The 25193-nt window shown below is 43.2% G+C and overlaps 1 protein-coding gene across 12 annotated transcripts in view; it reads left to right on the top strand.

The window, feature by feature from the left end:
- Positions 1-25193, top strand: part of LOC133482458 (RNA-binding protein Musashi homolog 2-like) — a 103740-nt gene that overhangs the window by 74506 nt on the left and 4041 nt on the right. For 7 of the 12 annotated variants that reach the window (XR_009789796.1, XR_009789797.1, XM_061782607.1 and 4 more), the window contains 4 exons: positions 1394-1468; positions 16269-16370; positions 17547-17750; positions 21885-22033. Coding sequence is in view for 10 of the 12 variants with exons in the window: in XM_061782607.1 (XP_061638591.1) it covers positions 1394-1468; positions 16269-16370; positions 17547-17750; positions 21885-22033 (530 nt within the window). In the remaining 2 variants the exon portion in view is untranslated. The other 5 variants (XM_061782608.1, XM_061782613.1, XM_061782614.1 and 2 more) reach the window with 5 other exon arrangements.

Here is a 25193-nt window from a genome sequence, read left to right on the forward strand (position 1 = left end):
TACAAGATTATAGAGTAGTATTTTTCCTTGTTAAAAATGTTTTTTGGAAGGGGCTGGAACGAATGAATGGCATATCCATTCATTTCAATGTGGAAATATGATTTAAGAGTCCATTGAGTCTTTTGAGTTACGAGCGTGGTCACGGAACAAATTGAACAAATTTCTTAATGTACCAATGGGAGAGAGAGAGAGATTAGTGACATACATGCGCAGAATATGAATGTGAACAGGCAAATATAGGAAGCGAGAGGAACTTGGTGCATCCTAAGGGATGCCCTCCAGTCGAGGCCGAAGTCATCTTAGCTAAGAGATAAGCCAGGCTTGCCTGAGTCAGCCCTGACAACAAGATTTATCAAAAAGAGAGATTTAAGTCTCAATAATACTCAGAGGGTCAGTGCCCCCGAAACAAATCTGGAAGATAGTTTCACAGGAGGGGAGCTTGATAACTGAAGCCTCTGCCTCCTTTTCTGCTTTTAGAAATTCAGAGAACTTCAGTCTCACACTTTCTATCCTATTCAACATTACGTTCAACTATAAATAGGAACAAATAAAAATAAATATAATGACAAAATGTAGATGGTTACATTTTAGGCAGAATGTACAATGCATTCAAATTTAATGCCATATCTAATGTCTATTTACCATATACATTTCAAGATTCACATTTCTGATATCACTCATTCACTGAACATATGAAACAATCAGCATGTGTACATGTAAATGGCCTGGGCAGACGCTCCACCCCATTGGTTAGAGTGACCGTAAGTAACCTCAATATTTCTGTTGTCCGCAGCAGGCAATTATTTACCTCATTTCAAGATCGATATACTTCTAATGTAACCTATTTAGATGTAGATATAGAAATGCTTTTTTTCTATGCTTTTCAGTGCTTTTTATTTGTGTTGTTTGGGCAGATGTGTGTGTTTATACATCACAGATTGGCAGATTTTAATGATATCAGTTTTGAATTGACGGGTTTAATCCAATCTATACGTTTGTGTGCTTCTTTTATTTTCATCCACATTTGGAAGAGGCCTCGTTCCAACCTGAGGATATCTGATTCACGATAAAAAAACAGATGACCTTTATTCGTCCTACAAAATTTACAGTTCGATACGTTATTATTATTATTTTTTAATCTTTCTACGCTGCAATGACACTTATTTGAATTGTTCCACTTGGAAGCAAAATCATTGAAATTGTACAGTATCCCTTGATTCATGTCGTGTGAATCCAACCTTAGCAGCAGCCTGTTCCACCTGACTATATGGTGCATAAATATTTTTTTTACACCTGATTTACATATTTGAATGAGGTTTATTTTATTTTATTTATTCACAATGCATTATTTTTAAATTACATTTTAGTTCAAGATGTTTTTTTTCTTGTTCAGGTTATCCCAACGTTGTAGCCACATATGGCAGAGGATATGGTAGTTTTGTGCCAAGTTATGGTTACCAGTTCCCAGGTAAGTTATCTTTTTACATATCTGAAAAATAAGCGATGACTAAGCACATGAGGATAAATGTGTAAATCAACATCAATATTCTATATCTATGTGATTGACAAATCATTTTTTTCAGGATGAACATCGAAAGCAGCTCTCATTCAACTCATACTCTATTGTATGAGTTGCTAATTAAACATTCCATTCATAGTCCTTTTCAAATGTTGCAGCGGTAATTGTCAACCATTGTTGACACGGCCAACCGGAGCTGTGGCTGTAAGGTCGTCGGTTCCTGTCGTGGCGGAAATCCCCGAACCGTTGGTGTACGCCAGCGGTAAGGGAAGTCGTCAAGCTGAAGAAGGATCTAACAGGCCTTTTTGGCCTGTGGGACTCCTGAGGCAGCTGATGGGTACTGGCAGGCCAAGCGGAATGCAACTTTGGTGGTCGTGAGGCAAAAACCCGAGCATGGAACAAGTTCGGTGAGGCCATGGAGAACGACTTCCGGACAGCTTCGAGGAAATTCCATCCGGCATCTCAGGAGGGGAGAAGCAGTGCACCACCAAGACTGTGTATAGTGGGGATGGGGCATTGCTGACTTCAACTCAGGATGCTGTGAGTCAGTGGAAGCAATACTTTGAAGACCCACTCTATTCCACCGACACGCCTTCCTATGAAGAAGGAGATTCTGGGGACTCTGAGGCGGGCTCTCCTATCACTGGGGTTTGAAGTCACCGAGGTTTAAACCCTCGGTGGCAGGCCCCAGGGGATAGATGAAATCCACCCGGAGTTCCTTAAGGCTCTGGATGTTGTAGTCCTGTCCTTTTTGACACAACTCTGCAACATCACGTGGACATCAGGGACAGTGCCTCTTTTGTAGACCGGGGTGGTGGTCCCCCTTTTTAAGAAGAGGGCCTGGAAGTTGTGTTCAAACTCCAGTAGGCTCACACTCCTCAGCCTCTCTGGTAAGGTCTATTCGGGGGTGCTGAAGAGGATGGTCCATCGGGAAGTCAAATCTCAAATTCAGGAGGAGCAGTGTGGTTTTCGTCCTGGCCCTGGAACAGTGGATCAGCTCTACACCCTCGGCAGGGTTCTCGAGGGTGCATCGGAGTTCGCTCAACCAGTCTAAATGTGCTCTGTAGACTTGGAGAAGGCGTTCGACTGTGTCCCTCGGGTAGTCCAGCACTATGGTGTGCCGGACCCCCTGATACGGGTCCTGTACGACGGGTGTCAGAGTTTGGTCCACATTGTCGGCAGTAAGTCGGATTCATTTCCATATGTAAGCAATTTGACAAATTTTGCAATTCCTTGCAAATTATATCACCAGGAATTGACGAGCAAATTAAAAATGAGTGAATTAAAAATGTGCATTGTTTTAACAGAGTTGTGTGATTTAATCTGTCATTGATCACAACCACACGCGCATGCACCTTTTTAGAACCTCTGAATACCAGAATTTTCTAATTGTCCTTAGTCATCAACAGTGTTTGTTCCATAAGATTGAGCTTTGAATGCAGGTCCCAAGCACATTAGGAACACCTCCCCGCCATATACTATTTTCTTTTTACTCCTCACTAATCTCAGGCCATTTGTAAAGACTGAAAGGGGAGCTGATTTCTTTGTTGCCTTTCTCCGTGGTCCCACAGGCCCTCCTTTGAAATGATTTTACTTTCCTATCGTCCTCCTCCCCCTCATTTACCTCACCCTGTGATTTCCTGATAGCAAGAAATTGACCTTGGTGGGCAGAAGTGGAATGGGGACAGCCTTTATTTCTCTCATGCCCTGCTTATTATAGTAGCTGGCTGACTGCATGGGGTTCAAAATGGACTAGTTAACAGCAAGTTCATCTTTACATGAAGTGCTGTCCATAATACTCTACAGAGAGCCTTATTGACAGAAGGTCAAATATAGTTGGCTGCAGGGGTTTTCCATTTTTTGCAAATGGCAATTGTGCCTCTCCACTTCTAACATTCTTGCAGTACAGTATTTCAATGTGGCAGCTTATTCCATGACACTCTCCATGAGATGAGAGGCATACCACTTGCTGTGTTGCGCTTGAGCCACTAGATTGTATTATCATGTGTTGTCCATAACAGTAGAGTAATTATACCTGACATGCAAACAAAAACTATAGCTGATAGGGTGCTGCCTGGGATTTGTGCCCCATGAAAAAAAAAGTCACTTTTGGGCATCCTCCTTAGGATTTAGGAATCATCATCACTTGTCAAACGCTCCCACCCCACCCCTGCTTACAGTCCAGTATTTAGTGGTGTTATTTGCATTTTGACTGCTAACTATTAGCACAAGGAATTTGCTCTTACACCACCTTTCCTGGCCGCTCTCATCCTTGACCATTTTTTCACAGAGTAATTACATCTTTATTTTTGATCTGTGTTATTTCAAGAGGCTATGTTAGTCAGCGATTAGAGCTGACTGCAGAATAAGCCTGTGCATTCCTGTGTTTAGCGGTGCTCACCAAGGTTATGTTCTCTGAGAGGAAATATTCCCTCTGCAGGCTCGACTCATAAACGCTACCCCTATCTTTCCTCCCTCTCATATTGTCTTTCTTCAAGGTCATGTCTTGTATGCATCATGTCTAATGTCAGTGGTGAAGTTATTTTACACTTAATAATAGTTAAGGAATGTTGTTTCTTTTAAACTGCCTTTCCTTTAATAAATCTTATATAATGGCAGCAGTTAGACCTGGACAGTGCTTCAGTATCAAGATAGCACATCATCTATGCATACATTTTCTCTGACCCTGTTAAGGGTTACAGTGAGCTAAAGCTTATCCTAGCAATCAATCTCAGGGTGTATATAGAGACAGACAACTATTCCCATTCACATACCTCACTGAGCGGGAACTGAGTCTGGATCATAGACTCTTGTCTCCACGTTGCGATTCACATGGCACCCGCATGTGGCCCGTGGGGCTCCAGTTGCCCATGCCTGCTCTACATTGCTCTGCATTTTGCTCAAAATTTCTTGGTTTGACAGCGTCCTCCTGATGCATTGTGTACCATAGTTGTACTGCCTGTGATGTTGGTGCACACAGGGCACAGAGGCTGCAGGCTGACGCACTTTCACTGGCAGTAAACAAGCCTATATTTTCCTCAGAGAATCTGTCAACAGTGGGCTGTCTATTTTGAGGGAAAGGGTGGACGGTGGCACCAATTGGATCTTTGCCAGGCCTCAGTGCTCTCGAAAATAACTGTGAAATAAACCATTAATCTTGACAGGAGACATCAAAAATCTCGTGTGTGTATAGGAATCTAAAGGTCAACACCATGTAATGTTTTTAGTGCCTGGTTTCTGTTTCTAGTGTGTTCAAAAATATTTTTAGAAAATGCAAGACATGCCACTCGTTAAATATGAGTGATTCGTTTGAGCAGCAGTTTTGCAGTTACTTTTTCCATTTACCATTGTATAATTACAGTGTCATTATACAGGGAAACAGGCCTGCATGAGTCGAAGACTTAAAAGTGTAAATTTTGTTTTGCAAATGTTGCACCAAACAGCAGTCAAGAGTACCCACCCTTTTTGGATCCGCCTCCAATTCAGCATTTCCAAATTTGCAGATTTGTGGATTTTTTTAAAGTGCTTTTTGGAACCTTTCCTCTGTTATTTGCTGAAAAACTAATATATTTGCTGTTTTTGTGCTCAGGCCAAAGCAGTAAAAGTATTATTTTGGCACCATGTTGTGGAATTTTGGTGTTGTTTTTGTTGTTAGGATTAATTAATAGATGGCGTTTTTTTCAATTGCATATGAGATGTCCCGTTCTGTTTGGCGGTCCTTGAATGCACCTTTTGTGTACTTTCAGCATGAAACTGAAAGTAAAAGTTTGTTTGGCTTCCCTCCCTATGCAGCTCCCCATAGCCCATGTAGTCTACTACTTTGCCATTAGAATTTGCCTGTATTCCCTAATATTTATTTTTGTGTGTAAATGCCAAAACTTATCCCGTAACGGGTTAGTGCGCATTTTGTTGCGCTAGCGTGTTATTCCGGCTAGTATGCTAATACTATGATGAGCCTCATGTGAAGGTGATTTGTTTGTGCTGAATAATTTAACTACTGAATACATCTGTTTATGTACCATGGGTTCATCATTTTGCACATGCTAGATGAATTTTGTTGATGCTTTATGATCCTCTGGGTTTTAAGTGCTTTGCCGCCATCTTGTGGCACCTATATGCAATTAAAAAACCCTTAGCCTGGTTTGGTCGCTATCCCCTGCAAAACGCCCCTGCAGGGGTTTACTGTAGCTGATCTCCAGTATTCTTTTTATATAAAAGGAAGATTGGTTATGGACTGAAAATTAGAGAAAATATGTGTCCTGGCCAGGCTTCTTTAACAGCGGTAAAATGGTTCGGTACAAACCCAGAAGTTGTCATTCGGCGCTCAAGTTTAGATTTCTGTTGATGTATTTAAAGGTGTCGCAGGGTCAATGATGGTCTGACAGATTTTGTAAACTTTCCAATATATGAACTCAAAGAGGGTCGGTTGAGTTATTTTATAATTAAAAGCAGTGGAGAACTGAACAGTAGTGGAAGAGTTAATAATTCGATATCGGCGACCAGGAGCTCGTGTCTAAGTAATGATGTCAAAAAGTACAGGCATAGGGTAAGAATGCATGGCCTCTAAGGTTGAAAAGTCAAAAAGGGCAAAGACTGGAAAAAGTCAATAAAATGTAGAAAGTCCTTTGTCAGTCTGGACATCACATGTCAAGATGTAAATTAAAACAACAATTAAAACATTCATCTTTGCACTCGAAAAGGTGACCAGTGAAGTTTTTATTTCACCAAGGTGGTCCGTAAACCACCACGTACAACAGTCCAGAAGAGTGACCCAGTTCAAAGAAGCTCTATTGGAAATTATTGAAAGGAGCCAGCGTTGCTAATCCTACTGCTCTGCCCAATATCCTCTGGAAATAATAATACCGACAGAGTTCAGATAAGATGGCAGACTCACTGGTGTATGCCTCTTGTCACCAAAAGGAAATCTAAACTCCAGGACCCAGGAGAAGAAAAAATGCTGAAAAATAGAAGTTGTATCTGTTAATGCCCTAGTATTCACCAGGCCTACCCCTTTTGGAGCTGCTGCATTAACCGACCACGTTGGTGCTGCAGGTTCTGGAGGTTGGTTCTGTGTCATTCTCACCAAGTACAGTCGATACAAAAAGTCTACACACAAGAAGCAGGGCCAATGCAGGAGGACAAATACTACACACATGAATGTAAAAAACAATGACTCAGATCAAATACATCCGTTGCATTAAAAATTTTGTGTTGTACAGTATTCCTGGGCGGCACGGTGGACGACTGGTTAGAGCGTCTGCCTCACAGTTCTGAGGACCGGGGTTCAATTCCCGGCCCCGCCTGTGTGGAGTTTGCATTTTCTCACCTTGCCTGCGTGGGTTTTCTCCGAGCACTCCAGTTTCCTCCCACATCCCAAAAACATGCATGCTAGGTTAATTGACAACTCTAAATTGCCCGTAGGTGTGAATGTGAGTGTGAATGGTTGTTTGTTTGTTTGTGCCCTGCGATTGGCTGGCAACCAGTTCAGGGTGTACCCCAGCTCCTGCCTGATGATAGCTGGGATGGGCTCCAGCGCTCCCGCGACCATTGTGTGGATAAGCGGCTCAGAAAATGGATGGATGGATGGATGGACAGTATTCCTGTTTTAGTTGGGGTAGTAGACAAAGTTCTGGATAAATTGGGAGGGATTTGATCATGACACCATGAGCGGGGTTGTCAATGCTTTTGGTTGTCGTTAGGCAAGCTGACAACGAGTCAAATTGGCTGTTAAATTAATACAAATATGAACATGAAGTTAATATTAGGATAACAATTTGCTAGTGATCATTCATTTTCTCACATGTTGAGGACAGTAAGGCTATGTTCACACTGCAGGGCTTCCTGCCCAAATCTGACTTTTTTGTTAAATCTAATCTTTTAAGTCAGTTTCTTCATATGCTCATCCTTAGACACATGCATATTCATTTAGCAAGATTTACGGTGACAGCATTGAATAGATTAACTGTACTCTGAATGCACTGTACTATTAAAAACATTCACGGACAATATTAAAGTCTTATTTGACCTCTGTATCAGTCTCTGATCCATAAAACCTTTTAAGGAGGAAATAAGTACTATGGCGAATTTAACTCGGTACATTGACTTTATCCTTTCAGCAACAAGGAGTCAATGACATGGATTTAACACTGCATAACATTTTCCTGGTTGCTCAGCATCTCACAGAGGCCCCACAAAGCATTGGACCTTGCTCATTACGCTCCACTGAACTCCTGAGGGAACTTAACAATGCTCCAATGTCAAGATGCGAAAGCATTTGTGAACTACATCAAATGCATTCTACTTTAAAACCCCAAAAATGTAGTCTATTTCACAGGATTGCCAGGTATTATCTTAAAATATACAGTACATCATATACAAGGTCGCTAACCGTGTGGTTGTGTCAGTAATGCACTCTCTAGTATTGTCTGTGTTTTTGTGTTTTTTGTTCAGCTTTGGAGACATTACGCGACTCACTTCCACAAGGAGATACTTGGTAAACATTAGGGAGTTTACTCCGGACTTTCTTTCACCAACTTTCACAATTCCACTGAGTTTTTTCTCAGAGTTACTCACGGACGGAGTGCCCGCGGTCTATTGCGCATGGAAAAGCCGAGTCTGGTCCCTCACCTAGGACCTGCTTGCCATGGGTGACCCTACCAGGGGCGTGAAGCCCCAAACAACTTAGCTTCTACGATCATTGGACACACAACCCCCTCCACCACGATAAGGTGACGGCTTCCAGGAGTGGATATTGTTGTTGACCAAAACTGGCCACGCATGTGCTTGAGAAGTATCTGCACCATTTGCACAATTGTCACTGTTTCAGATTATTGCTCTAGTAAACATCTCAAACTGCTCTAAATTGCGAGAGGACTGCGTCATTTGCACAATTGTCAAAAAAATAAATACTTTTACCACATTACCGTAACCTTTCGTTGCTCAGTGACTCTGCGTACGGTGTTTTATGTTTCAAAAGTATTTTTTGTCAAACAGCTGTCTCGTCGTACTAGAGCGGCTCCAACTACCGCAGACAAATTCCTTGTGTTTTTTATATACTTGGCAAATAAATATCATCCTGATTCTGATTCTGAAAAAATAGTGAAAAGTGTGAAGGACTTAATGTAATCATAAATCATATTAGTAACAATTATTTCTGTATGTCCCTTTGTCTGTTGATACATTGACTGTACAGTCTCTTCACTCTGTTTGCAGTCAAACATGCACTTCACTATAGACTGTCGGCTTTGGCAGGACATAACCATTTCATGCAATTAGAGTCTGATAGTCCATAATCAGAAGCACTCGGAAGGGGCTGTTTACTCTGGCTTGTTTTTAAATCAAAACTGAGGTAAAACAAACACTGCCGTGTTTGTGCTGCTCAAGATAATGGGCTTCATAACGCTTGTGTGTGTTTACTGTGAACAACATACGGCAAGTGGGGTATTAAAAATAAAGGTCTGGAAGATCACATGGTCAAGCGGTTGGTGAGCATGCTCGTGGTGTTCGCCTGGAATGCATGTTCCGGTTTTTCCAGTCCCTTTCACAGCTCCATGTGTGCAGGGATTGGTTTAATAACATTGCTGTGCATATATGAAACTAAAAACAAATCTCATTTTCAGCAGATGATTGGTGTCTAAACATACCTTCTACGTTTTGCCATACAAAGTATAAAGACAAAGAAACATAATATACAGTACCTGTAATTATGACAATTGGCTGAATTCCTGTAACATCAAAGGCTGTACTAACAATACATTATAGTTGTTGTTGTGTTGTTGTCTTTTAAAAAGCTACCAAAAAACCTGGGTAGATTGCTTGGAATGGCCAAAAACTGAGGTTCAGGGTGGTGTGGTTTATTTTTCAGAAGAAAGATTTAAAGAGACAATTTGCATACTGAGTTACATCATTTCCTTTGGAATAATTTATGCAGGTATGCATGTATTGTGTGTTACTTCGGTTCTGAATCCTCCCAGCTCAGGCAGCTTCTATGGTCACCCTTGTCTTGTGTCTGGATTTGTCCAATTCCTTTTTCAATTTTGTTGTTAACCAATGGTGAATATTTCACCATAGTATCAGCAAAGCTCCTAAAGCTCGAGAAAACAGGTTCTGCTCAAGGCTGCGGCAGTGTGCCAGCGATTGCACAGCAAATGATTGACCACTCGTCGGTCACACCTTTCATCTGTGGTTGTTTTTTTTCCCCCTGAGGTGCCGTGGTTTCTTAAAACTCAAGTCAGATGTACAAAATGGGGCCAGAGTGGGCTGATATTTTTCACAGATTATTTTACTGAAATACTACTTTCAGGTTTATACTCACAGTTTTAAAATAAAATAAAGGGCCCTATTTTTGTGAACTGTGTAAATCTGCGCAGCGGGCGGGGCACCTGTGCAGAGGTGTTGATCATTTCGGAAACGACCGCAAGCCGCGGGGACCTGAGGTTTGGCGGGCTGTGCCACTGTGGGAGTGTTTACTGCTGTCTTCATTCACCACCAATCAAAGCGGCTTCTCTCATTCCCTTTAAATGGGGCGCAATTGACAGTCTTGACGGAGACATGAATTCTCAGTGCAGAAGAGAATGATCCACACTTGCAGCGATCTGTGCGTGGTGGAGTGGAGCATTGTCACTGCTCTGGCCATGGTGTGGCAACAGACCCTTATTAAATACAAAATGAACGGAATGAAAAAAATCAATAACATATACTATAGCTGGTCACCCTTCTTCAACATGCTAAATCTAGATTCTTGATTCTTTTGTCTGGGTCATGTGCCACCTGACAATAACAAGACTATTTTGTAAGTGTAAAAGTAAACTTTTGACTTCTCTATTCTTTGTTGTCGAGGTTTATTATTCTATTTTTCATTCACTTTGTTTTTGTCTTATTCATTTTTTTTGTCACACTTTAGACCGATTTGCATGATGAAAGGAGACATGCATGGAGTGGGGATCTTCTCTTCTTGACCCTGTGTTTGTGGTTCTGGCCTCTGTGTGTGTGTGTTGGGGGGGGGGGGAGTTTGAGAAATCGCTGGATTGACCTCCCGGAGAGCATTGATGGTGGGATGGTGACTTGCCCATGTTCCGCGGGTGCTGGGGCGGTGCCAGCTGGCACCCCCATTGGTCCCCCGCTTTGGCTACTGGTGGGGCCCCCCTGTTGCTCCTCAGGCCTCCTTCCTCCTCTTCTCTCCGTTCCTTGTGTCCCGATGCGGTAACCTCCTTCTCTTCTCGTGTGGGGTTTTCATCCCTGCCTGGTCTGGGGGGTCCACCTCCCACACTTGGGGGAGCTGGGGGGATTCCCGGGTTTGGTGCTGCGGGGCTGGGTAGGGCCGGCCCTCTCTGTTTGTGGTTGTCCTGGCTGATGGGCCCGACCTGCAGGAGCTATGCCTCTTCATCACTCACCTAGCACACACTCACACCAATCACTGTAAATGTTTTTTTCAATTGTCACATCTGGGCACACACACATATTCAGGGTTTCCTGGGGTTGCTGTTGTGGGATCGGGAGAGTGCAGGTGCCGGACTGGGTTTCAGTACGTCAGTGCTGTTTCCCGGTCCAGGCACCCTGCCTGCCCCCCAAGATTTTAATGCATTACACACACTCATCCCCCTTTCTTTTAATGCACCACATACACCCATCTCTGGGGGGCGGTGGGTCTTTGGTGGGGTGGATTTGGCTGTTCGGCAGCAGTGCCTGGACAGGTGTCACAGAATACATATTACCGGTGTTACGTATTCAGGATTTTAAAAATAAATAAATAAATTAATTAACTGTGATCCCGTACAGTTACTGAACAAAGATGTAATCAAAGTACAGGTACATTTATTAAAAATTTTGATTATTTCACAGGATTACATTTTAATTTTGTGGTGTGATTTCAGCACTCTCGCTTTCCCACTAGCGGGCCGAGCAACCTTGTCAGAAGTTTAGCAGAGCAACAAGTGGGTAAGCGGTGACAACATAAATGGACCGCGGCCACCACGGCCACAGGCTGAATGGCTGTCTTGCCGTCCCAAAAGCGACTATTTTAAAGGCGAAGGAAAGCATGATGACTCTGGATCGTATTCATTATAGGACGCACGCTGTTGTAACACGTGCAGAATGTGGTTTGGCATTGTCTTGCTGAAATAAACAGGGGCGTCCATAAAAAAGACGTTGCTTGGATGGCAGCATATGTTTCTCCAAAACCTGTATGTACCTTTCAGCATTAATGGTGCCTTCACAGATGTGTAAGTTACCCATGCCATTGGCACTAACACAGCCCCATACCATCACAGATGCTGGCTTTTGAACTTTGCATCCATAACAGTCCGGATGGTTCTTTGCCTCTTTGGTCCGGAGGACACGACATCCACAATTTCCAAAAACAATTTAAAATGTGGACTCGTCGGACCACAGAACACTTTTCCACTTTTGCATCAGTCCATCTTAGATGAGCTCGGGCCCAGAGAAGCCGGCGGCGTTTCTGGGTGTTGTTGATAAATGGCTTTTGCTTCGCATAGTAGAGTTTCAAGTTTCACTTAACGGCTGTAGCGCCGAACTGTATTTACTGACATTGGTTTTCTGAAGTGTTCCTGAGCCCTTGTGGTGATTTCCTTTACACATTGATGTCAGTTTTTGATGCAGTGCCACCTGAGGGAATCGAAGGTCACGGGCATTCAATGTTGGTTTTCGGCCTTGCGGCTTACATGCAGGGATTTCTCCAGATTTTCTGAACCTTTTGATGATATTATGGACAGTAGATGATGAAATCCCTAAATTCCTTGCAATTGTACGTCGAGGAACATTGTCCTTAAACTGTTCGACTATTTTGTCACGCACTTGTTCACAAAGAGGTGAACCTCGCCCCATCTTTGCTTGTGAATGACTGAGCAATTCAGGGAAGCTCCTTTTATACCCAATCATGGCACCCACCTGTTCCCAATTAGCCTGTTCACCTGTGGGATGTTCCAAACAGGTGTTTGATGAGCGTTCCTCAACTTTCTCAGTCTTTTTTGCCACCTGTCCCAGCTTTTTTGGAACCTGTTGCAGACATAAAATTCTAAGTTAATCATTATTTGCTAAAAACAATAAAGTTTGTCAGTTTGAACATTAAATATCTTGTCTTTGTAGTGTATTCAATTAAAAATAGGTTGAACATGATTTGCAAATCATTGTATTCTGTTTTTAATTTATGTTTAACACAATGTCCCAACTTCATTGGAATTGGGGTTGTAATTGTATTTCTTATTGTCCTTCAGGTTTTTATTCTGTCCTATTGTCTTTTAGTCTTCTTAACCTTAGTCGAAAGTTTAAAGTTTAAATCCAGTGTCTCCTCTTGGGAGCCTCCACGTTGGAAGCTGTGTTCGGTCTACCCGGGGGATGCCATTCTGCAGCGTTCCTGTGCCCCGAGGCACAGGGGGGGCTCTGCAAAATGTGGGGAGTCCATCCCTGTCTTCTCGGGTCATGGTGGTTTTCGGAGCAGCATCCTCTGTGGCTGCTGTCTTTCCTGAGCTGGATCCTCAGTGCCTTAACATGTCTCAACACTATTAATCAATATGTGCTCTGTGCGTGTGTACGTGCAGGTTTACATTTTCATGTGGGTGTGTTTTGCGTTAACTTGTGGGGGAGGGAGCGGTGGGTATACTCTTTGTATACTACTACTACTATACTTTGTATACTTGTATACTTTTTTTTGTCAGTTTTAATTTCTCCAAAACACTTTGTGTTGCATTTTAATGGGTAACAAGTGCAATATAAATATATGTGATTTGATTTGATAACATGCAGCGCACAACCAGTTCAGGGTGTACCCCGCCTCCTGCCCGATGACAGCTGGGATAGGCTCCAGCACGCCCGCGACCCTAGTGAGGGTAAGCGTCCCAGAAAATGGATGGATGGATGGATGGATGAACATGCAGCGCAAACATCACCTGAACAAACCCAGAGATCAGGATAGCGGGACCCGTGTACGCTGCAATAACAAGCAAAACTACGGGTTGATGACATTAACAATTGTTTGAACAATATTCTAGCAAGTTTGGGTTCAAGTTTAATTTCAGTCGACAGCAGAGGGCGAAATTGCCCAACAATGGCCCCCCCTGAGATTGTCGAAAATAATTTAATTACATTTTTATATTATTCATCGATCCATTTTCCGTACCGCTTATCCTCACTAGGGTCGTGGGCGGCCTATCTTCGTGTGAGAGGCGGGGTACACCTTGAACTGGTCGTCAGCCAATCGCAGGGCACATACAAACAAACAACCGCTTGCACTCACATTCACACCTACGGGCAATTTAGAGTCTTCAATCAACCTACCATACATGCTTTTGGGATGTGGGAGGAAACCGGAGCACCTGAAGAAAACCCATGTAGGCTCGGGGAGAATATGCCAACTCCACACAGGCGAGGCTGGGATTTGAACCCGGTCCTCAGAACTGTGAGGCGGATGTGCTAACCAGTTGGTTACCTTTCTGCCTTTTTATATTATATTATATTGCATTATATTATACTGTACATATTATATAATTTATCTCTAATTCTTAATCCATTAATGCAATATTAACTAAAACACCGTGTTTAGACTAGTGGGGGCACATACAATTTATTCTTGCCCCAAAATATTTTGCATTTCCTTCACTTTTAATTGAAGTTGGGTTTTTTTTCCTCTGCTATTGGAGAGATCTGTCAAGATGCGATGGTATTAATCTTAACAGGACCCAGAAGCAGTCAGAGGATGAAGAAGTTAGTGGAGAATGGTTTATTGTGGAGGGAGTCAAAGGTGGATCCTTGAGGCGTACTGGCCGGTCATTGAGACAGGGAGCGTGCGGCAGGCGGTGGCGTGATCAAGTGGATGGCTTGGCAGCGTGGTGGAAGAGGTCAGCAAGGTGGGGAACACGGAAGGAGCACTGAGGACAAGGAAGAACATGGAGGTCCGAAATATTGCGAGGACTGGCGTGTAAGTTGAAACCCGCTGCACCAAGGGTGAACTTGAATACTCTGGCAGTGGAGTCTTGGATCTGGCAGGCTTAAATGCAGGTGATGAAGGCTGATTGACAACAGGTGTGCAGCTGAGGTCGTGATGATTACTGGGAAGATATAGAGAGAGAGGGCGAGAGGGGCGCAAAGCGCCACCCAAGCTCCAACAAAGGAACTGCAGGGCACAGCTTATGACAGTACCCCCCTCTCAACAGACCCTTCTTGGCATCCTGCCCGGCTTCCCAGGGTGAGCCGCGTAAATGTCCGAAATCAGGGAGTCGTCAAGAATCTGCTTGCGGGAGATCTAGGAGCGTTCCTCCAGACCATACCCCTCCCAATCCACCACAAACTGGTAATCCCTGCTCCTGGGCCTCAAAAGGATGCGGGACACTGTGAAGGCCGTATGTTCGTCGATAACGCGGGGGGCGGAGGGGGTACGGCCAGAGGGCTAAGAGCGCAGGTGAAGACAGGCTTGAGTCGTGACACATGGAACGTCGGATGAATCTTAAGAGATTGCGGAAGTTTTAGTTGTACTGATGTGGAATTGATGATTTTAGTGATCGGGAACGGACCAATAGAGCGCGGAGTGAATTTGCGGGATTCCGTCTGGAGTGGGAGGTCACGGGAGGAAAGCCAAACAGTCTGACCAACCTTGTACTCAGGTGTAGGGGAGAGACGACGGTCCGCAAGCCGTTTATTTCTCTCCGCGGACCGAGTTAAGGCCGCCCTGACCTCCTTCCAAATGGACTGAACCCTCTTTAGGTGATCCTTCTCCTCGGGAACCGCCACCGCATGCTCCCGTTCCCTAAATAATGGAGGTTGCAAACCGTAGCAGGCCATGAACAGAGACATACCAGTGGCGGAGCTGGTGAGGGAGTTGTAGGCGTATTCTATCCATCGGTTGAATGAGCTCCAGGAGGTGGGGCTGCGTGCGGCAAAGCAGCAAAGGGCCGTCTCCAGGGACTGATTTGCCCGCTCCGTCTGGCCGTTGGTCTGTGGATGGTATCCGGAAGACAAGCTTGCTGCTGCACTCGCCGCTTTACAATACTCCTTCCAAACAAGGGAGGAGAACTGAGGACCTCAGTCCGAGACGATGTCGATGGGGATTCCGTGGAGTTTGAAGAGATGATTGACAAGGAGGTTAGCAGTTTCAAAGGCACAGGGTAGCTTGGGAAGCAGTATTCAATGGATGTATTTGGAAAATCGGTCGATAATAGTAAAAATTATAGTTACCTTCAGAGGGGGGTAGGCTGGTAACGAATCTCCAAGGCGATGTGGGACCAAGGGCGGCTCGGGATAGGACCAGCTAGAGGGGTGCAAAGCGCCACCCAAGCTCCAACAAAGGAACTGCAGGGCACAGCTCATGACAAGATCAACTCTAATCTGTAAGGTCGCAGGCTATATCTTATGCAACCCAGTCGAAGTATCCTCAAGTAACATTAAACTCCCATTTGCACCTGGCGCTGTGTGGATGAGCTGTGAACTTGAACTTTCCAACCACTCCAGCATGCTCTATTGTCATTAATCATTGTGTGAATGGGGTGACATTGTAAATTGCTCAGTAAGTAGAGTAACTTGTTCAGTGCTAATTTGATACGTTGTTTGTCAACTGTTTCTACAGATCTATTGTTACTTTGAAAGAAAGCTGCTAAACACAGGCATAATCAAACCACGTGGTTGGCTCCTGTCTATAGGCTTTGCTCAGTGACATAAAAAAGAGCGAGCTATCGTGCCACTATAACTGCAGCATGTAATAAAAGGTAGATGAATGATGTATACCGCATTCATATTTTCTCAGCGTTTGCAACAGCATATGGACCAGTGACAGCAGCAGTAGCAGCAACACGTGGCTCAGGGAGAGGTGGCAGCTACATGGCATACGGGCAGAACACAGGGGCAGGTAAACGCTCTGTCTGTATTCTGTGTGGCCTGGCACGCTTTCCACGTATTTCCTCATCGTAATACCTCGCTTTAACACATAAGTAATACCTTGCATTCTTAAGCAATCTTATATGTGGGTGCACAAAGTTTAGATTATTTGTATCCTCTGTATCTCCAACATTTTCTGTTAGCAGTGTTGATTTCCATTTGTCTTTTTTAAATGTGCAGAGAAACACCAATAAATATATGTCATTGTGGTTTTATATGATGTCCAATATGTCACCCTGTTGTACTGTACATATGATTACCTTTTATTTGAATTGAGGGTCTTTTTTACATTTCATTATTTGGCAGCATACATACTATTTTAATATGCTTTTGTGATGCCTCAGCCTTTGGACTGTTGACAATTCTTTCCTCAGCCTACTTGTGTTACCAATTTTAAAAAAGTGTGAATTTTAAAAAAAAATAATAATAATATTTTTTGTTAGTTTGTGTTATCGCACAAATCATTTTAACTTACAATGATGACAACAATATTAAAAATACAAGGAACTAAAAACACCCACAATTGTAAGTTTAAAATAGGGATTTTGACCCGTACTTTAAACAAAGACAAACCCTGAGACCGAACTCCTCCTCTGGTCCATGAACTCTACCTTATCAACATGTCAGTATGACATTTAAAATGGATGAGGCATTTTTTTTAGCTTATTTTCATTGACTGAGCACAGCCTGACATAAATGATTGGTTGTTCTCTTAATCATTGTTCCCGTATTGTTTCTGTTGAAGATTTTCTTCCAGCACAAAAGAGTGTTTATTGGGGTGCTATAAATAAGCCATTGTAATATTTTTTTTTTTTTGCACATGTGCTTAGGCAAAGGTGTGTGTGTGTGTGTGTGTGTGTTCATGTGGTATCCAGTTTTTTTGAATTTGCATAGCTGCCATGTTTATTAGTCCTAGAGGGTTTCAAAGATGAGTGGTATAAAGTATGCTTTTGATTGAAGTGTCATGTATTCAGATAGCTTCATGACCCATCCCTCAATCAATGCCTTTTGATTGATAGTCTTGGTTGGGGATCACAACAGTGACATGCAAAGACAACACGAGACTACTGCTGTCCCAAAAATGACGGCGTTACACTCTTCACTTCCCCTCATCCTCCCAACCTCACACTTCTCCCCTGTCTCCCAGGGCTCCCTGATTATGGGTTGTGCTCTTTGGCTGGAACCAGCACTGACATGAGGGGCGGAGCACCCTACTCGGTGACCGACTACGGCTCCCTCAGGCCACAGACGGCAGCTCAGATGCTACCTAACGAGCATGCCGGCTCGGGCTGCAATTCTCCCACCACCCTTCAACACCACCTTCACAGCCCGGACCCTTTTAAGAGCCCAGGTGTGTAAATTCACGTATCCACTCCTCCTACATATTTATTCCGAGGATAACGGTAATAGTGGTGAAGCATGAAGCTATAAATGTAATGGACATTTGCGTAAAATACGCAGCATGCATTTGATAGCACTGAATTTGGAGAGGTGTTAATTTGCCGTCTGCTGTTTTGTTTTTGACTCTTTAAATTCTCAGCCACTGTTGGCTTTAAGACCTGACAGGATAATCTACATGCTGTGTAGCTCTGGGTTCATCTTATCGTGTGCAACATTTACTTTTTGTTGATATTACATAAAACAATCTTTCAAAGGGGCGGCACGGTGGACGACTGGTTAGAGCGTCTGCCTCACAGTTCTGAGGAGCGGGGTTCAATTCTGCCTGTGTGGAGTTTGCATGTTCTCCCCGTGCCTGCGTGGGTTTTCTCCGGGCACTCCAGTTTCCTCCCACATCCCAAAAACATGCATGGTAGGTTAATTGACAACTCTAAATTGCCTGTAGGTGGAGTGCGAATGGTTGTTTGTTTGTATGTGCCCTGCGATTGGCTGGCAACCAGTTCAGGGTGTACCCGGCCTCCTGCCCGATGATAGCTGCGATAGGCTCCAGCAGGCCCGCGACCCTACTGAGGAGAAGCGGCTCAGAAAATGGATGGATGGATGAATCTTTCAAAGGTTAGGAATGCAGAAAATTGTGTCCTTGCAGGTTTGTTAGGTATAGGAGGACACTAGATCACACCAAATAATGTATGTAAAGAGAGCATTGGTTCTAAAAAATATTAAATGATGAGTATATTGAATGCAGAAGAGCGTTCACATCGTTGCCCACTTATTGCAGCGATCCTGCTCTGACCTAGAAGGTATGGATTTGAGAATGTTTCTTTCCTGCACCATGATCACACATCAAATGAGTGTCTGTGCAACTGTGTCCGAGATTATTGACATGTCGGTCAAATAGTCTTCTATGTTTGGTAAGCACCCCTTCTGATGTTGTGGTCAGTCCTGTTCACTCTGCACACCTCAGACTTTCATAATACCTGCCTAAAGGTCTATTGAGGACAAACTGAACTTTAGTGTCAGCCTTACTGCAGGTACACAATCCACTTGTTCGCTGCCGCTGCCGTTGGGCACAAGCACGTCATTGTGGCCGTTCTTCTTCGTTGGTTTACGCCGTTTCTTCGTTGCTTTTTGCTACTTCTTCTGGAGGACTAGGCATCGAAACTGGGAACCGAAATTTTGAAATTTGAACGGTTCCGGGAGAACCGGAACATTGATTCCAATCGGTTCTCGATTCTCGATGACCAACCCTATTTATAAAGGAGAGGTCAATTTGTATGTATCATTTGCTATTCAAAACAGTCCACATCACGAGACAACTTTATTTTATCAAAGCATTTGGCTGTTATCTTTTTTGTTATGATAAAACTTTTATTGTTTGCACTCTTGAATAATTTTTCACACTATCAATCCATTATTAGTGGAAAGACTAATTTCATTCAAATTCCAATTCATATTTCATGCGCAGCTGCATATTTTTCAAACGAAGATGGAAACTAGTCCGAGCCATTTCATTCAAAATACAAAATTTAATAAAAGTGTGTTAGAACTTACATGTTGTTTTGACATAGATTTAAAACTTTCCAACTGAGAAAATATATGAATATACAGTGTATCATGTATCGTCAGCCAAAAAAATATTCGGATAGGAGTTTTGGCCAAATGGCCCCGCACTAACGTAGACTGACATTGTACACTGAGCAACATCACAACCAATTCATGTTGCTGATATAATGACATGTCATGTAATTGGCCCAATGATTTCATGAACACAACTCAACATGAGTGATGGGGTACTGTCGGGCTGTGCAGGCAGCAGGACTTAAACATAACGGAATGGATGCCAAGGGCAGAATTTTCAAATGCATTGCAACAGACAGGTAAAATATCCATCCATCCATTTTCCGTACCGCTCATCTCACTTGGGTCACAGACGTGCTGGACCCTATCCCAGCTGAGTCTGGGCGAGAGGGCGCGTACACCCTGAACTGGTCGCCAGCCAATCGCAGAACAGGTAAAATAGGGCCAAAATATTTGGTACTTGTAAAATAATGCATTACTATAATTCTGTTACTTTTGTAATACATTACTCCTCTTTGCGCTGTACTGTATTTCAATAGAGAGCTTCTCAAAATGATAGATGAGGGTTGAGGGTTAGTATTTGCTCTTTTACTGCTTTGTAACATGGGTTCTTGCAAATATGACTTCCCCCCTTCAATCATTCATTACTCAGGGCACCTTGTGTAATTTCCTGCCTGTCACACAGCTGGCTCCATGGGTACAATACTCTAAGCACTTTAGAAAAGATAATCACCAATATATATTTAAAAGAGGCTCACAAAAGAGCATTGGGAGTTACTGTTAGTTAGGTGAAGGGTATATTATATGGATGTCTTCTAGTTGAGAGACATTTTAGCGACAGGTGTTGATAAGATGAATTGTTATGTCCAAATCCCCTGTGCAATTTCTGCTTTGCATTCATTGCTGCAAACTGCCTGGTTGTGATCACTAATGGTTGCCCACACTTCTGAAAGCCAATGAATACAAAATGATAACAAAATTTGGTGAATTAACGGAATTAGAGTATGCTGTTTAAGAACACAAAATGACAACCCGTGGTTCTATATCAAATTACTAAAACTAAAGTAGGTACCTGTAGTCGTAGTCAATCATTATCTTCAAGGTTAGTTGTAGCAGACATTGCACTTAATTGCATCATTCTGTGGAATCACAGTGCAACCTCTAATTTCAACCAAATTCCTACAGAAATTTGGTAAATGTAATTGATCTGTTCCAGGGCAAATGTTTTAGACTATATTCAGCCCCTTTTCTGGTGTACTTTCCTTTCATATTCTTTAATTCATAGTCATATTGTACTGAGGAACCAGGACAAAGGTATGTGGAGATGGATGGACCACTTGGCTAATTTGTATTAGGTACTCTGGCTGTGCAGGAGGAAGAAACGATGTATATCCTGTGAGGTGGGCGTCGCATCTTTGCGCCAGAGGCGGGTTAGACCGGTGTTGCTAATTTCATAGACCAGCACAGGCCAACATATCTGAAAGTGGGCAGACGGCGCCACTGTGGGAGTGTTTACAGTAGACTTCAGGTGCCGCCAATTAAAGCGGCTCCTCTCTTTCCCTGCAAATGTGGCGCAACTGAGAGTCTTGACAGAGACACGGCACCTTTATTTGTGCGTAAGAGGACAATGGGTAATCGCAGCAATCCGTGCGTGAGTGGAGCATTGTCAGTGCTCTGGCCATGGTGTGGCAACAGACAATGTGAGCGGGTGCCCCAATTAAATACAGATTGACCTAGTAACTGAAATATGTCTGCAACATTTAGTATCTATCTGTCTGCCTCCAGCCCGATCAAATTAACCAAAATTGTGTTACACCAGCAGTCTATCTACTGCGCTGGACTTCGACATGGTGCTAGCAGGTCGAAGTATAGACCCAATTGTCACTACGCCAGGCGCATCTCCAAGGACACGCCCTCACTGCACCACAATGCCCAGCTTGGCACAGACCGGTCTGCCAAATTTGCGGCCCTCCGCTGAAGCGCCATCGACGAGAACAGAACCCGTAGTGTTACGGGTCCAGGAGAGGTTCTCACAAATGTTTAAGCCGAAGAATATAGTTCTGCTCACCCTCTCTACTACAGCACAGGTGATGGATGGCCAGTGGCAATGGTTGATGATGTGCCTTCCTGAAGTCATTAACAATCTTGGTGTTGCTCGATTGGCAATGGCACCCACCACATTTGTGTCATCTGCAAACTTGACAATGTGATTGGTCATGAATGTTGTACAGCAATTTTGTGGCGCAGGAATGATGGCAGTGGTGGACTCGAACCGGGAGAGAAGAAAACCATCCATCCATCCATCCATCCATTTTCTGAGCCGCTTCTCCTCACTAGGGTCGCGGGCGTGCTGGAGCCTATCCCAGCTGTCATCGGGCAGGAGGCGGGGTACACCCTGAACTGGTTGCCAGCCAATCACAGGAGAACAAAACCTGACTCACGAATGTGTTGAAGATGTTGTTGTTTTTTGTTCATCTAACTAATCCCCTTGGTGATTCTTTCTTAACAGATGTAACAAGGCCTGGACTCTTTCCTGGTCCTAGCAGCCCTGGTCATGGAGCTGACCTCTATGGTACTGTCACTCAGGACTCCGGTGTCAGCAACTACATCAGTGCCACAAGCCCTCAGACAGTTCCTGGCTTTAGCCACAGTATTGCTGTGAGTGTCCATTTTTGCACCATCATAACATCTCTCCTGGCAATACAACTGTTCAGATGTATTTTTGTTTAGGGCTGTCACTATAGAATATTTTCAGAATTGATTACTCTATCGAGTATGGCTTTGAATAATCAGATAAAATTCATTTTGCATTCATGTTTATTGCAAAACAATTGCGGGGGTTACTGTTCATAAACGGACTATTATTTGGTATTGTTTAATGATTAAACAACAGTTAAACGATATCAAACGAGGGATTGATGTACTCACCATCGATTTTGAAACTGAGAGCTACTTTTTGGGTACTGATTAATTCAAAGGGTTACTAGTTGGATATACACTTCAGCGGCTGCTTCAGGTTCACCTACCGTACATGTCAATTAGAAGTTATTCATACTTCTGCTGTAAATATTTATTTTTTGCAATAGATTAAACTGGCTATTATTTCTTCCATAAATCGATTATGACTCGGCGACTGGTTTCCAATGTAAAAACTTTCATTAATTTTCCGTACCGCTTCTCCTCACTAGGGTCACGGGCGTGCTGGAGCCTATGCCAACTATCTTCGGGCGAGAGGGGTGTACACCCTGAACTAGTCACCAGCCAATCGCAGGGCACATATAAACAAACATCCATTCTCACTCACATTTACACCTACGGGCAATTTAGAGTCTTCGACCATGCATGTTTTTGGGATGTGGGAGGAAACCGGAGTACCTGGAGAAAACTCACGCAGGCACGGCCGGATTTGAGCCCTGGGTCCTCATGTACAAAAGGTGCGTACGCACAAAAACGTGGCATCCGTTCTTTTTCATGGCAAAGTTCAGATGTATCAAGAGTGACCGTGGAAATGTGCGGCACCTCACGCCAACCGCATGGCTGGCGTACGCACGTTTCTGCAGCTTTTGGTGCTTTGGCGATACTTAGAGGTGAGGCTGGGAAACTGTTCTCATAAATCTGCACACCAGAGACACATGAATAATTAATTAGCACTGATGAACAATTCATGCCCGGCAACATTTGATTTCAACAATGCAATTGAGGCAAGGACTCAGAATTCATTTGTTAACCAGTGTATTTAATGAACCACTGATATTTGTGAGGACACCTACTAATTGATCAAGGCGATCATTTATGCCGCCTATTGCCCTCACAATCGCTTCGTGACTCCAGCGCTGAAAAAAAGAGTCCTTTGAATTTACTTCATTTGAACATGTACATCGGTTGCACATGATTAAAATGTGTTTACATTGACATAATTTACCCCTCTTCTCCGAAAAAAAACCAGTGTCAGTGTGCGTGTCCCCTCCTGTGTATTAAAATAATAAATTGAGTCATCAAAAAGGAGTCAGATTTTTGGATATCCTCTTTGATATGCTGATGCGCTTCTATTTGAATTCAAAAGCTTGATTGATCCTCCCACATCCCAAAAACACGCATGGTAGGTTAATCGAAGTCTCCCAATTGCCCCTCGGTGTGAACGTGAGTGCGAATGGTTTGTTTATGTGTGCCTTGCGATTGGCTGGCAACCAGTTCAGGGCGTACCCCGCCTCCTGCCCGAAGACAGCTGGGATAGGCTCCAGCACGCCCGCGACCCTTGTGAGGAGAAGCGGCTTGGAAAATGGATGGATGGAATATTGCAAGGCAGCTCACAGTTCTGAGCTCCCGGGTTCAAATTCAGCATTCCTCTGCGGAGTTTGCGTGTTTTCCCTGTTCCTGTTTTCTCCAGGTACTCCAGTGTCCTGCCACATTCCAAAAACATGCATGGTAGGGTAATTGAAGAATTGAAATTGTCCGTAGTGTGAGTACAAATGGTTGTTTGTTAATATGTGCCCTGCAATTGATTTGCTGGCGATCAGTTCTGGGTGTACCCTGCCTCTCGCCCGAAGACAGTTGAAATAAGTGCCAGCACTCCTATGACACCTTGTGAGGAGAAGCGGTGAAGAGGACGGATGGATGGATATTGCAAATTATCAGTAAACAGCCTGAGTTCAAAAGATGTTGGTTTGGTGGAACTCTTTCATAAATGTATTTTTTTTGCCACAACTCGTATGTATATAGAATTTTACCCTTGAGACTATATTAGTCCCGGGATGCATGTTATGCAAACAATGAGTACTAACCCAGGAACAATGAGTCCGTGCAATTTACCAACACGGACTACAGATGCAGTAATCCTACACTCTATCGTGGTTCTTGCTTCGCGGTCCCGCTATATTGCAGTTTTTATTACAGTTTTTTTATACTGTTTGTCCAATATTTTTGTGTTATCCATTGCTCTTGCTCTCTCTTCATATATGTATCTCGGACTGTCACGATAACGATATATTTTATATACGATATATGACAAACATAGTATAGTTAGTTAATAATCCAAGTACATGCTTTTTAAGAACATCTAATTAATTCAACAATTGTAATTCTAAGAATAATGAACATCGACAGTGTAATGTAGAACAATAAATATCATATTTTTTTTTAAAAGATACAAATAAAACAAACTCAGGCTCTGTTCATAAAAATTGCACTTATTAACAAATATTCAACATTTGGCACAGAGGTATAGTCATGAATGCCTTAACAGGCAATATACTGCCAATGAAGTTTCCAATTGGTTAAGAAAAAGTGCCAAGTAGCAACATTGATAACAGCACAACAAGTAGATCAAAGCAACCTGTTTTGATTCAAGATTTGTCTGCAGCCTTTCTTTAAACGCCACTGTGACAACATGTTCAATGGCTACATCTCTTACAATAGTGAGTAACGCTAACGTTTGTATTTGCATTGTTTTGGCAAAATGTGTTTTTTACCGAGCTGAAAAATTGGAGTGGTATGGTTGTGTTAAACTCTTTTAAAACGACGGGGATCACCGGTGAGACCACGGCGCACGTGTATTTCAAATGACCGTAACTCCTCGCTACTTCGTGCAATCGTAATCATTCAAACAGCTGTGAAACTAATAAATATATCTATTATTATGGTGCTAAAAGGATTCAAATGGATTCAGTCACTTTGAGATATGAAGTTGTGTTGTCCTTGTTGCGACTAATTCGACATCCCAGCTCGTTGGTGTTCGTGGGATGGCCGCGTTGTTCTCGCTTGAATGCAAAATGTTTCCACATCGTCGCTGTGGCATTCGGCTTTGGAACTAATTCCATTT

Source organism: Phyllopteryx taeniolatus, chromosome 8 (assembly GCF_024500385.1).
Source record: "Phyllopteryx taeniolatus isolate TA_2022b chromosome 8, UOR_Ptae_1.2, whole genome shotgun sequence".
In the NCBI taxonomy this organism is placed as follows: domain Eukaryota; kingdom Metazoa; phylum Chordata; class Actinopteri; order Syngnathiformes; family Syngnathidae; genus Phyllopteryx; species Phyllopteryx taeniolatus.